Genomic DNA, 14,042 nt, shown 5'->3' on the forward strand with positions numbered 1-14,042 from the left:
TGTGTGGAACCCAGTTCAGCTACTGACTGACTGATTGATTGATTAATTGATTGTGTGACTGCAGAAATTGATAAAAGCCCCCCATCCAAACAATGACTATCATCACTGCAGGTAAAGGGAAAAAATAATTTTAATTTTTATAGTCTACAATACTGTCTTATTTATTTCATAGTACAGTACATTGATTATTGCTTTCATTTTAGGGATCAATGGTCTCGTTAGATTGTGAAATCCATGTTGAATTGCTGTTTTAGGGGTTGTTTTTAAAAGTCTGGAACAGATTAATCCGTTTTGCATTACTTTCTATGGGAAAGCGCACCTTGGTTTTGGAACGCTTTGGTTTTGGAACGGACTTCCAGAATGGATTAAGTTTTATAACCAATGTACCACTGTACAGCAGAATGGAAACAATGCTGATTCTCAGGAACAAAGGAAGCCCGTGAAGGCATAAACTTGTCTCCACTGGAAAGCACTGTTTTATAAGGTCTGCCTGTGAAGGCTGAATGACAGTGATGTCTGTTTCATGTGGGCAGGTCATCCCTTGGTCCTACAGTCACCAGGGGACGAGATGCATTTGCAAACTTGCTCAGATGGATTCAGGCTCCTTCTTTGGTGAGCCTCCAAAGGGAAGATGTTCCAGAACTGGAGATTGCCTCTCTACAAATCCTTGCAAGGATGCAGACTTTCAGTTACCAAGTTAGGGATCAGGAAATGATGGAAGCTGACAGGAAGAAAGTAAGGCATTGGGATCTACTGATTGGAGTGGAGCTCTAGGACCAGGGAGACCTGGGCTCAAATCTCTGCTTACCATGAAGCTCACCAGATGGTCCCAAGCCACTCATTCTAACTCACCTGTTGTGAAGATGAACTGGGGTAAACCCCAGCACATGTGCTGCCCTGAGCACCTTGGAGGAAGAGTGAACTAAACATGTGTTAAATAAACTTGAAATAAGAAGCCAGTTCAGAAGCTGGAGATCCAAGGGAATAGCAGCCAACGCCTTGGGATCCATCTCAGAACAGTCCTGAAAAGGTCTGTTTATGTTAGACCATGGTACAAAAAGTCACTGCCGGAATCATGTATTAGATGCTTACCGCTTTATTATTATACTTCATGAAGTGGATTAAAGCAAATAAAAGCTTTTGCCATGATAAATTTGTGAATCTTTAGGTTTGTGAGTCACAAGACTATTGTTTTTGCTACATTGGATAGGTAATAGAGCCTAATAATAATAACAATAATAATTCTTGTGTTTCAAATATATATCTCAATGCAATGTACCAAATATTATAAAAACAACAACAAAATGTAAAGAAAACACAAAAGTAACAAGATGAGTACCAATCAAGGAGGAATGACACTTTAAGTTGTTGGAATATGCGGAGCTGGCAGGTCTGATCAGTAAGAGAACAAGAAGATAAAGGATACAAAAAGGACTGGAAAGTTTTTGTAATTTTAAAAATCTATATACAGTAAACTCGTGAACAGATTAGCAGGACTTGAATAAATTCAGCAGTATAAGAGGAAGTAGAACATAATTAGGAAGAAGAGTAGAAACTCATAGCTGTCAACGTTTCCCTTTTTTTAAGGGAAATTCCCTTATTCCAAATAGGATTCCTCGTAAGAAAAGGAAAAAGTTGACAGCTATGGTAGAACTTGATAACTTAGAATACATGGAAGAGAAGGAAAATAATGGATACCAGAGAAGGAGAGGAAGAGAAGTCCTTAGGTGTTTTGTGTGGTATCTTTGGTTTGTTGTGGTTTTGTTTTCAATTTTTATTCATTTATTTTCTACTTATTCTTTTTGAACTGTATGCGAAAACACAAATAAAAATTAATTTCAAAAACAAACAAACCAGGATATGGATTTTAAAATCCTGTATTGGACAATAAAACCGTTATGTTAGACTAAAATAACTACGTATCTGCTTGACCCTGATCAAAACATTTTACAAGGGACTTTAAGAGGAAGGAAGAAATGAGCAAGCCAGTAGGACTGAAAAATCGCTCTCTGAACAGAAGGATACACGTAGGGTTCTACTTTTAGTTTCAGTCAAGCCTGGCAAATGCAAGAGCCTTTAATGTACCTTGCACACAGCACATTCATGTAGATGTTGTAGCCTGAGTGAAAGCACACCATGCTGAGGAACCATAAAAGTACAGGACATTCACACCCACACTCGAGCCTTCATCTTATTCCAGTAATCATTATTATCTGCAGGATCCCATCGGCATGGGGGTGGGTACTTTACCTGCATTTCTGGGAAACAGCTTCCCATCTAATGAAGCACAGTCTTATCGGAAGCCTCCCGTGTCAGCAAATGTGTAATATATGATGGTATTTGTGTCACAGTGTCAGCACAGACCGGCGAGCGTATTATCGGTGGATCCGAATGTTGGCCGCACTCTCAGCCCTGGCAAGTATTTGTCTTCAACAGTCAACTCACTCGATGTGGTGGAGCCTTGATCGATGAGCACTGGGTGCTTACAGCTGGACACTGTCTGCGAAGGCAAGTTTGTGGGGTCATAGGGAGGAAGCAGTGGGTGAGAGGGAGGGTAATGTCTCCAGAGTAGGGGAGTGGGTGGTGCTGTGGTCTAAACCACTGAGTCTCTTGGGCTTGCCAATTGGAAAGTTGCTGGTTCAAATCCATGCAACGGTGGTGAGCTCCCATTGCTCTGTCCCATCTCCTGCCAACCTAGCAGTTCAAAAGCACACCTGTGCTGGTCCCGGGGGTAAGGTACCTTGGGTGTAGCAGAGTCCACACGAAGAGGGGTAAGGTCCGAGGCAGAGAGCCGGGCGGGGAACAGGTACGCTGGAACAGGAGGCTGTGCAGGGAACAGGAACACCGGATGGTCGGGAACAGGAGGCCGAGCAGGGAACAGGAGTACCGGATAGTCAGGAACAGGAAGCCGAGCAGGGAACAGGAGTACCGGCTAGTCAGGAACAGGAGGCCGAGCAGGGATCAGGAACACAGGAAGGTCCGAAGCCAACAACGATGTTGCTCCCGCAACCTGGGGCCGGGCTGACTGGGCTTTTATCCTCTTCTAAGGCCAGGGGCGGTCCCGGCCCCCAGGAGCCCCGCCTCCTCTGGCCTTAAGGCGAGCACTCCTCCTGGGGGCAACCAGTTCCCTTCGCCTCTCTGCCCTAAGCCTCTGCAGATCAGGAGAGGCCGAAGGGTTACTGGGCCCTGGAGGAGGCTCACCTGTGGCCACTGAGTCGTCAAGCCTCTCTGGGGCCAGAAGGGTTTCACCTGGGGCCAGCTCCTGATGCACTGCCACAGGTGCAGGTTCTTCAGCATCTAGGCCTTGCCCCAGTTCAGCCGGCCCTGGCGGCGGGGACTCTTGTGCAGGCTGGGATTCCTCTGTTTCATCCTCCGAATCGGAATCCCAGGCCATCACACCATCCCCCCTCCCAGGCCCCCCCCTCAACCGAGGGTCCGGACCCGGCTTGCCGGGGTACGTCGCATGGAACTCTCGGAGGCAGGCAGGTGCGTGGACGTTGGCCGCTGGTTCCCAGGAACGGTCCTCCGGTCCGTACCCCTTCCAGTCAATGAGATACTGCAGCTTTCCCCTGCGGTATCGGGAGTCCAGGATGCGTTCCACCTCGTACTCAGGCTCTCCCCGAACCAACACTGGCTGCGGTCGGGGACGGTTCGGGTGGAACTCGTCGGGTGGGGCCACCGGACTCAAAAGGGACCTGTGGAAGACCGGGTGAACCTTCAGGGTTGCGGGTAACCGGAGACGAAATGCCACAGGAGAGACTTGGTCTACGATAGGGAACGGGCCGGTGAAGCGGGCGTCCAACTTCCGCGAAGTCCTGCAAAGGACGCTCCAGGTTCTTGCGCAAGAAGTCCTGCAAAGCCTCGCGCTCTGGCTCTGTTAGGGAATATAAGCGACTCACTGGTAAAGGCGCTCCGGGTTGGAGGTCTATGCCGCAGTCAAAAGGCCGATGCGGCGGCAGCTGGTCTGCCCCCCATTCCTCGAACACGTCCTGGTAGTCCTGGTACACGGCTGGGAGCGTGGGTGCTGCCTCCTCTGAGGGCGCGGCCGCCAGCGTTCCGGATTGAGCATGGGAACATGGGTCTGGGAAGTGCACGGTCCGTTTGACCCAGTCAATCTGAACGTTGTGGGCTTCCAGCCAGTCCATCCCGAGCACCAGGGGGAAGCGGGGCATAGAAGCAATGTCCAAAGTTCGCAACTCCCGGTGCTGCTGGAGACACAGGACCAGGGGCTGGGTCTCCTGAGTAACAGCACCTGAACGCAGAAGTCGTCCGTCAATCGCTTCCACCTGGATCGGTACTGGCTTGTTCCGAAGTGGCACCTGATGATGGGTGGCAAAAGCAGCGTACATATAGGAGCGGGTTGCCCCTGAATCTACCAAAGCATGGGTGAGGATCCAGGGCCCCCCTGGAGGGTATAAACGTACCGAAACCATAAGATGTTGCAAGTCCATTGGTGCGGGCCCATTCTGTACGGTTTGGGACCCCCGGTAACTAGGGCCATCAGCTACTGGGGTTGGCGGTTTCCCTGCGGCTGGCGTTTCTCAGGGCAGGACCGAGCGAAGTGTCCACTTCCGCCACAGTAAAGACAGAGATTTCCCTCCCGACGCCGCGCCTTCTCTGCGGGGGAAAGGCGTGGCCGCACTGCCCCGAGCTGCATAGGCTCCTCCGTTAAATCAGTTGTGACCGTGGGGCTGCCGGAAAAAGCTGGTGCCGTGAACTGGGAGTGTCGGCGACCCCGGGCCTGACGACGATCCTCCAACCGGTCGTCTATTTGTAGACTCCGTTGAATGAGAGTGTCCAGCGTGGTGGGGCGTTCCATTGTGGCCAACTGGTCCAGTACCTCGTCCGAAAGCCCTTCGAGATACTGGTCCCGCAGTGCCGAGTCATTCCAGGTCAAGTCCTGTGCCAACAGCCGAAACTCCGTGGTATATGTGGCCACCGTGGACTTGCCCTGTTTCAAACACCGAATCGCCCGGTTGGCTTGACTCTCTTTCTGGGGGTTGCCGAACGCGGCCTCCAAACGATTGCAAAACCCCGTATAGTCTGCCGGCAAGGGGGAGTCTTGCCTGAGTAGCGGCAACGCCCACTTGGCCGCCTGGTCCTTTAACAAACTAATCAAAAAGTGCACCTTGGTGCGGTTGTCAGGAAAGTTCCGGGCTCACCCCTGAATATACAGCTTGGCCTGGGCCAGGAACATGGGAAAGCTGGCCGGGGCTCCATCAAATTTCTCAGGCAAAGCCACTGGGTACTTGCCCGGAGCCGGGGCGTCGGCCCCAGGAGCCGGTAGGGCTTCCAAGCGTTGCTGAAGTGCCACAACCGCGTCGCTGAGCTGCTGCACGGTGTGAGTCAAGGCCTGGTTCTCCTGGGCCAAAGCCACCAGTGCAGCCGCCTGTTCAGCCATGGCCTCTGGCTCTTCCCGAACGCACCCCTACGAAGGGAGAGTGCAGGTGGGGCGGGAGCAAACTGTGCTGGTCCCGGGGGTAAGGTACCTTGGGTGTAGCAGAGTCCACACAAAGAGGGGCAAGGTCCGAGGCAGAGAGCCGGGCGGGGAACAGGTACGCTGGAACAGGAGGCTGTGCAGGGAACAGGAACACCGGATGGTCAGGAATAGGAGGCCGAGCAGGGAACAGGAGTACCAGATAGTCAGGAACAGGAAGCCGAGCAGGGAACAGGAGTACCGGCTAGTCAGGAACAGGAGGCCGAGCAGGGATCAGGAACACAGGAAGGTCCGAAGCCAACAACGACGTTGCTCCCGCAACCTGGGGCCGGGCTGACTGGGCTTTTATCCTCTTCTAAGGCCAGGGGCGGTCCCGGCCCCCAGGAGCCCCGCCTCCTCTGGCCTTAAGGCGAGCACTCCTCCTGGGGGCAACCAGTTCCCTTCGCCTCTCTGCCCTAAGCCTCTGCAGATCAGGAGAGGCCGAAGGGTTACTGGGCCCTGGAGGAGGCTCACCTGTGGCCACTGAGTCGTCAAGCCTCTCTGGGGCCAGAAGGGTTTCACCTGGGGCCAGCTCCTGATGCACTGCCACAGGTGCAGGTTCTTCAGCATCTAGGCCTTGCCCCAGTTCAGCCGGCCCTGGAGGCGGGGACTCTTGTGCAGGCTGGGATTCCTCTGTTTCATCCTCCGAATCGGAATCCCAGGCCATCACAACACCAGTGCAAGTAGATAAATAGGTACCATTGTGGTGGGAAGGTAAATGGCATTTCCGTGTGCTCTGGTTTCCGTCATGGTGTCCCGTTGCACCAGAAGCAGTTTAGTCATGCTGGCCACATGACTTGGAAAGCTGTCCATGAACAAACGCCGGTTCCCTCGGCCTGAAAAGTAAGATGAGCACTGCAACCTCATAGTCGCCTTTGACTGGACTTAACCGTCCAGGGGTCCTTTACCTTTACCTTTTTTTAAACCTTTAATCTCTCCAGACATTTACAAAACAATCTAGAATGGATCGCTTTTCTTCTTCGTCATTTTTTAATTGCCTGAGATTCAGCTGCTGCACTGGGTGAAGAAGTCCCTGCCCAGAGGCAGTCAGCCAGCAGAGAGCTGGTCCTCAGCAGCCATTTCTTACATTTTGAATTCTTTACGAGTTTATATGCAGGTGGTGCTGCACAGAGCCTAGGACTTGCTGATCAGAAGGTTGGCAGTTCGAATCCCTGTGACAGGGTGAGCTCCCGTTGCTCGGTCCCTGCTCCTGCCCACCTAGCAGTTTGAAACCAAGTCAAAGTGCAAGTAGATAATTAGGTACCGCTCCGGCGGGAAGGTAAACGGCATTTCCGTGTGCTGCTCTGGTTTGCCAGAAGCGGCTTAGTCATGCTGGCCGCATGACCCAGAAGCTGTACGCCGGCTCCCTCAGCCAGTAAAATGAGATGAGCGCCGCAACCCCAGAGTCGGCCACGACTGGACCTCATGGTCAGGGGTCCCTTTACCTTTACTGAATTGTATTAATCATTTGTTTTTGCCTTCGTTATATGTTTTGGATGTGATTATAGCGACTGAAATGTTCTACTCATTTTCAGTACCATAGCTATTATTGAGACTTGCTTTGAGCTCAGCATTGTTGCTGGAAAAGCGGGATATAAGAACTATTAAATCATATCAAATCTGGGCCACAAACCCTGTCCTAGTCAAGCAAAGAACTGAGGCCAAGAATAGCATGGAAATGGTTTGGTATAAGAAGGGCTGTGCCATACAATAGTTCTGAACACCTCTGTGTCTTCGCTATTGTCTCCCTTGCAGAAATCTCATGGTTCATCTTGGGGAGCATGATTTGTATAAGCAAGATGTTGGGGAACAGTCTTCCAAAGCAATCAGAGCCATCCGCCACCCTAAGTTTGAACCCCGAACAATGAAAAACGATGTCATGCTTCTGAAGCTATCCCCCCCTGCAGTCCTGGGAGATACCATTAAGACCATCCCTTTTGCTAAGGAATGCGCACCCACCGGGACAAAGTGTGTGGTGTCTGGCTGGGGCACTACTACTTTCCCCGAAGGTAAGAGGAAAGGCCAGAGGGTCAAGGTTCCATGTGCAATGACCACTTTTGGGATAAGCTGCAAGCAGTTTAGCTTGCAACGTCCATCAACAAGACCACAAGACCTCCTGCAAACCAAGGCTAGATTCAGGTACTTGAGGGGCCTGGTGCAGTTCCTACAAAGGAAAGCATGAAATAAGGTGATGTAAATGATGTAAGCTTTTGCAGACTACCTTAACCGAAACCAAAAACACCTAAATCCTGAGCACCTGCAGTTTCACAACCCTGAGCAAACTACTAAAAAAAAATGGGGCGGGGCATAAGCTTGAGAAACAAAAAGACAGTACAGTGGTACCTCAAGTTAAGTACTTAATTCGTTCCGGAGGTCTGTTCTTAACCTGAATCTGTTCTTAACCTGAAGCACCACTTTAGCTAATGGGGCCTCCCACTACCGCCACGCCGCCGGAGCATGATTTCTGTTCTCATCCTGAAGCAAAGTTCTTAACCCGAGGTAATATTTCTGGGTTAGAGGAGTTTGTAACCTGAAGCGTATGTAACCTGAAGCGTATGTAGCCCGAGGTACCACTGTAACAATTAACTGCACCGCTATTCAAAATCCAGTTAAAACGATCCATTTTAACTAACTCAACAAAATGGATGAACTTGATTCAGCATTTTGAAGTCTGATAGCCCTTTACACTCCAATGCCCCCTTGCCTCTTAGCAAGGTAATCCCACTGCCTCCCAGTACTGCCTACTTTAGGAACCACTAGATTAGGTGATTTATGGGCCTAAGTATAAGGGCAGCTGCCTCTGTCCATACTGTGTTTCCAGTTGTGGGATGGGGAATTGCATCTACTAGCCAGTAGTCCATTAAGGCGAATGAAAGTAGTGGACTCTCCTTCCTTGAAGGCTTTTAAGCAGAGTTTGGATGGCCATCTGTCATGGATGCTTTAGCTGAGATTCTTACATTGCAAGGAGTTGGAGAAGATGGCCCGCAGGGTCCCTTCCAACTCTACAGTTCTATGATCCTATGAGTGGGACATCTCATTCTGCTCCAAGCAAGCCCTCACCTACCTCTCGCCTTACTGAAGGAGCGTCTCCACCCCCATTGTTCTACCCGGACGCTGAGGTCCAGCGCCGAGGGCCTTCTGGCAGTTCCCTCACTGTGAGAAGCTAAGTTACAGGGAACCAGGCAGAGGGCCTTCTCGGTAGTGGCGCCTTCCCTGTGGAACGCCCTCCCACCAGATGTCAAAGAGAACAACAACTACCAGACCTTTAGAAGAAATCTGAAGGCAGCCCTGTTTAGGGAAGCTTTTAATGTTTGATGTATTACAGTACTTTAATATTTTTTTGGAAGCCGCCCAGAGTGGCTGGGGAAGGCCAGCCAGATGGGCGGGGTATAAATTATTATTATTATTATTATTATTATTATTATTATTATTATTATTATTAAATTATTATTACTTACGACGAATCCTGGGGGTGGCCCTGGCTGTTGGCTTCCTCCTCTGAGTCTCAGTGTTGCCCCTTGCAGAACTCAATAGAGAGGAATATGGGGGCAACGTTGGTCTTCCTGCCTTCCACCTTACGGTTGCAATGGACACCAACCACCACAGCTTCTGGCATTTGTGACGGAGGAACCTGAAGCTAAAATAGTTAAGCAGCAACTCCCAAACAGCCAGTGTCGCACACTGACCCAAGCATTCATTTTGCAGTAAATTATGCCAATGTCCTGCAATGTTTGGACACAGAGATCCTGTCAAAATACATATGCAAGGCTAGGTACGGAAGCTACTTTGCAGACAACGAGATTTGCTCAGGAAAAATGGAAGGAGGCAAAGACTCGTGCCAGGTGAGCAACAAACACTTGGTGACTATGGGTCAGAGGCACAGTGCAGTGTATCACAATCCAACTTTCCTGTGACTTAGCCTGCAATCTGAACTACGCCATTCATATATAACTTATACACCACATAAAATAACCAAAAATAAATAAATAAGCAAGTCACACAAATTGCAACAATAAAGGCACAAGCAAAAAGTCAGCGCATAGTATCAGGATGCAAGAATCCAGTAAAACATCATTCATGTCTACTCAGAAGTCGGCCCTATTTAATTTAGTGCAGCATATATATTCCCAGGTAAATGGGGTTAGGATTGTAGTCCAAGTCCAATTTTGGTCAGTGGAACTTCTGAGTAGGGATGGAACAGAATCAGAATCATTGGATTCAGTTCACTTCTAAATATAAACCTGCCTAATATGCATGTTCTGAAACAATATTTGATTTGAAACACACAATTCCTCTGATATTTGCGCTTCTCAGAGTTTTGCAGTGCAGTTCTCCAGCTATGGAATATGTACAAAAATGCATATACTAGGATGTGTGTAATGCATATACTAGGATGTGTGTAATGATAAAAGAACATGCACAAATGCATTATGTTAGGGGAAATTGCTTTGCAAAAATACTAAGCAAAATCCCATATAAAAATGTGTATAATGGAAGTTTGCATTAAAAGGCTGATGAATTTTCATGAGTTAAAAAAAACCAAAAACACCCCAAACTGATGTGGAAACGTAGAAAACTGAACTTGCAGACTGGGAAATGAGAAACCAAAACTGACAAAGTCACACATCCTTACTTATGAGTAGACATGGTTAGGATTTCTCCAATGTCAGGAGCAAGCAAACTTCTATTTTTATTTTATTTTTCCTTCTTATTACTTGAGATCCATCAGTAGAAGGGAAACAAGTATTTACAATAAAAGAATTTTGAGCCCAGGAATTTGTTTATAAAGTACCAAAACTAGACTGAGCTCATAGTTCTTCCATACAGAAATATATTTCTGCATATCCCTTTCTTCCCTTTCAGCAGTACATTTTTTAGGGTTCTTTTGTTGCCACCATTGTTGGGAGTAAGAAATCCTTGTCAATCTACTTCAGATCATCCAGCGATCTACCAGCACAGCCCAGTCTAACTTCTGCCTACTCCTTGTCTAAATCTTCCTAATTAAAAGGAAAAAAAGAAAAAAGGAAGTGAGCAGAAACAGAAGGGTATTCAGATATTGGTGGGGAATGGGGGTGGGTGGGGGGAGAGACACCGAACTACCCAAGGAAGCAAGTATTAAACAAGAAGAGCCATAAACCTAAAGAAAGCCATACCTGCTTCAATATGAAACCCCCTATTTCTGTACCTTTTAGATTCAATGTTCAGCCTGAGCAGGGATGTGGAATCTATAGCCCTCCAGATTTTGCTAGACGAAAGCTCCCATCATCCCCGACCACTGGCCATGCTGCCTGGGGCTGATGAAAGTTGGAGAATCTCCGGAGGACCACAGATCCCAGCCCCTAAACTAGAGAAGTCTCACCACACCAAAGAGTTCTCCTGCTCTCTGACCCCTTTCCTCTTGTTGAATTTACAGGGAGATTCTGGGAGCCCCTTGATTTGCAACGGGGTCCTTCACGGTTTGGTGTCATCGGGAGCTGTGAAGTGTGCATCCCAGAAAAACCCTGCTGTTTTCATGGAGATCTGCAAATTTCAGAAGTGGATCGAGGAAACCATGGCTGAAAATGACACAAAAGCACCAGCCCAGGGCTGATACCCCTCAATAAAAAGCATTCTTGCCTTTGCTTCTCAGTACCATTTTTCTCATGCAGAGCGCAGAAATGGGAGCATTTCCAACAGTTGCAACCTATACCCCAGCTCTCCTCTGGGATAACTCAGTTAGTAGAGCGCGAGACTCTTAATCAGAGTCTCAAAAAAATTCATGCATTGTAAGGGTTGGTCTAGATGACCCATGCGGTCCCTTCCAACTTCACAGTTATACGAAAAGTTGATAGCAGTTGCCTATCAGCAATAACGTTCAAAGAGCCTGCTAAGTTATCTAATGCTCATCTAGTGCTGCATTCTGTTCTCACACTAGCCAACCAGATGCCTGTGGGAAGCCCAGTGCAGAACCTGGTCGCAACAGCACAATTCTCCCCACTTGCGATTTCCAATGGCTGGCATTCAAAAGCACACTGGTTTCCACTGTGGATGTGGAATGTAGCTGACATGGCAAGGCTGTCTGTAAACCTTCCGCAACGACCACTTATCGAATAAGCTGCAGGTGGTTTAGCTTGTTCGGCAGCAAGCAAGGATTTCACAAGATCTCCTTTGGACCAGCCAAGGTCTATCAGATTACAATTCCCAGAGTGGTTTAACAATTAACCCCTCTTCCCAGGGAACTCTTTAACAGTTGCAGCTCTAGGGGAATAGGGGTTTCTTAACGACTACCAGCAACCTTAACAAACTTCAGTCTCCAGGATGCTTTGCGGGAAAGCCATGATTTTTTTCCAGTGGAATGGTAGTTATTTAAATGTGCATTGCCGATGATGCCTAAGAGGTTTGTTAATATAATCAGCTGATCTGAGAAGCCACGTTCATTGTGGCCTAACCTTGCAAAACGTAATTCTTACTAACATTAATTCTTATTTTTAATATAATTTTTATTAGTTTTCAATTGCAATCCAATAATAGCCTCATTATAACAATATCAATTTATAATACAATTATTAATATAGTGGTACCTCTGGATGCGAACAGGATCCATTCCGGAGCCCTGTTCGCATCCTGAACAGATCGAAACCCGCATCTGCGGGTCACGGTTTGCCGCTTCTGCGCATGACTGTACCAATATTTCAAATACCGAATTATATAATTTAGAAAAGGTGCCCCCTCCATGTGCTAGAATTGATGGCTTGATTATTTCTGCATTCCAATATCTTTTTAATTTCCATGACATTCTGGTCATAATAATAATCCCTTATACAACTGTAATATTAATAACTTCTATTTGTGTTGACACATTAATTGATTTATAAAACTATAAGTGAGCAACTCAAACTATCTCCTTGTTCTTCCTTGTTCTGTGTCAATTACAGTGGTACCTCGGGTTACAGATGCTTCAGGTTGCAGACTTCGCTAACCCAGAAACAGTACCTCGGGTTAAGAACTTTGCTTCAGGATGAGAACAGAAATCGTACGGTGGCGCGGCAGCAGTGGGAGGCCCCATTAGCTAAAGTGGTACCTCAGGTTAAGAACAGTTTCAGGTTAAGAACAGACCTCCAGAACAAATTAAGTTCTTAACCCGAGGTACCGCTGTATCCTGTTCGTGATGCTTCTTCCTGTCCTTGTAAGATGTTATGTCTTCCGTTCCCCCGGTTGTTATTAACATTAATTCTTAATAACATTTGTAACTCTTTAATATGGCATCATCTATTATGAGCTAACAAAACAAAAAAGGTATTTTACCAGAACACCTCTTATTTGATTAAATTTGAAGCTCTTAAAGTGGAGTGTGTCCATTTCTGCTTAAATACATTTTGATCCAATGTGCATAAAAAAGGCTGCAAAACTTATCAAATGACAAAAAACTAGAAAGTGTCTAAACTGGAGGACCCCTTTGAGCTTAAGATCCCAGACCAAATGGCCCTTGTGGTCCTCTCTCTGATTGGCCCTACTTGGGTAACCATCTGTTGGAATGGTATCACTCTGGATTTTCTGCCTGGAGCAGAAGGATGGGCTACATGGCCCACTTCAGTTCTGTGACTCAGAATACCTGCTTGGGTGTGGGTATATTCAGCTTTCTGCACGATTTATCCCTTCCTATCTCTCTACTGGTCAGGAGCTGTTGGAGCTACAACCAAGAACTCAACAGCCCTATGCACAGCTGTCTAGTGTGGTGAACCAACCAGGACTACAGCTTGGCACCTTGCTGGCCTAAGCAGTACTGCAGGGAAAGGGAATCTGGTCCTCCAGACATCATTGGACTCCAACTCCCATGAGCCCCAGGGAGGATAAATCAGGAGTGATGGGATGTCAAGAGTCCAACAGTGTCTCGAATTTCCAGGCCACCCACCCATTTTACAAAGGGAAAAGTTGTGGCCAGAAGGCAGACCCTGGCAAACCATTGGCCTGTTTCTATTGGGTCCACAAGTAGCTGCTCATTATTGCCACCTTTTCACCAAGAATTACAAAACAGGTGCATCTTGGTCTTAATCAGGAAAGCCAGAGTATACAGACAGAATCATTACAGAGATCGGTTACTCTGTTAACAGTTAAAGAAACATGAGCACACACTATTCTATTTATTTATTTTTTGTAAATTTTGTTTATTTGTTTATACCCTGGCTTTCAGCCAAAAATATAATAATAATAATAATAATAATAATAATAATAATAATAATAATAATAATAATAATAATAATGATGATGATGTCGCCCCTGCTCTTAGACCAGTAGATTGCTGTCGGTCATGGGCTCCTTTTCATTGGCATCAGAGCATCTGACCCTTCCTCTTCACCCCGTCCTCCATTTTTGCATGATTGTTGGAACGGAAAACGGAGTTTTCGCTTCTTGACAGATCGTTTTCCCAGCGATCTTTCCCTTTACTTAATTTTGTCATTTTCCTCCCTAAAAAAAGCTCAACAACCACAAAAAATGGGGTAGATCACTGCCAGTTTTTTATTCTGTGAGTAGATCGCAGTCTCTTGGGAGTTGGATTCCCCTGATATTGAATATAATTTGATTTGAG

General features: G+C 47.2%; 1 protein-coding gene across 1 annotated transcript; it reads left to right on the forward strand.

Annotated features, from left to right (window-relative positions):
* Positions 1-1,133: 1,133 nt before the first annotated feature.
* Positions 1,134-14,040, forward strand: LOC310710995 (trypsin-like). The gene is made up of 5 exons (XM_083512425.1): positions 1,134-1,748; positions 2,352-2,508; positions 7,232-7,485; positions 9,182-9,318; positions 10,890-14,040. Exons 1-5 carry the CDS (start codon positions 1,691-1,693, stop codon positions 11,064-11,066), a joined length of 783 nt encoding a protein of 260 aa, XP_083368551.1. The 5' UTR covers positions 1,134-1,690; the 3' UTR covers positions 11,067-14,040.
* The last annotated feature ends 2 nt before the right edge of the window (positions 14,041-14,042 follow it).

The sequence above is a fragment of the Podarcis liolepis genome, assembly GCF_965112155.1.
Source record: "Podarcis liolepis genome assembly, chromosome: 7".
Classification (NCBI taxonomy): Eukaryota; Metazoa; Chordata; class Lepidosauria; order Squamata; family Lacertidae; genus Podarcis; species Podarcis liolepis.

Excerpts from the sequence above, each read along its gene's own strand:
- LOC310710995 (XM_083512425.1), top strand. The coding sequence starts at position 1,691 with ATGGATACCAGAGAAGGAGAGGAAGAGAAGTCCTTAGGTGTTTTGTGT. Across the intron at positions 2,509-7,231 it reads GCTGGACACTGTCTGCGAAG|AAATCTCATGGTTCATCTTG; the intron begins GCAAGTTTGTGG and ends TCTCCCTTGCAG. Across the intron at positions 9,319-10,889 it reads GAGGCAAAGACTCGTGCCAG|GGAGATTCTGGGAGCCCCTT; the intron begins GTGAGCAACAAA and ends TTGAATTTACAG.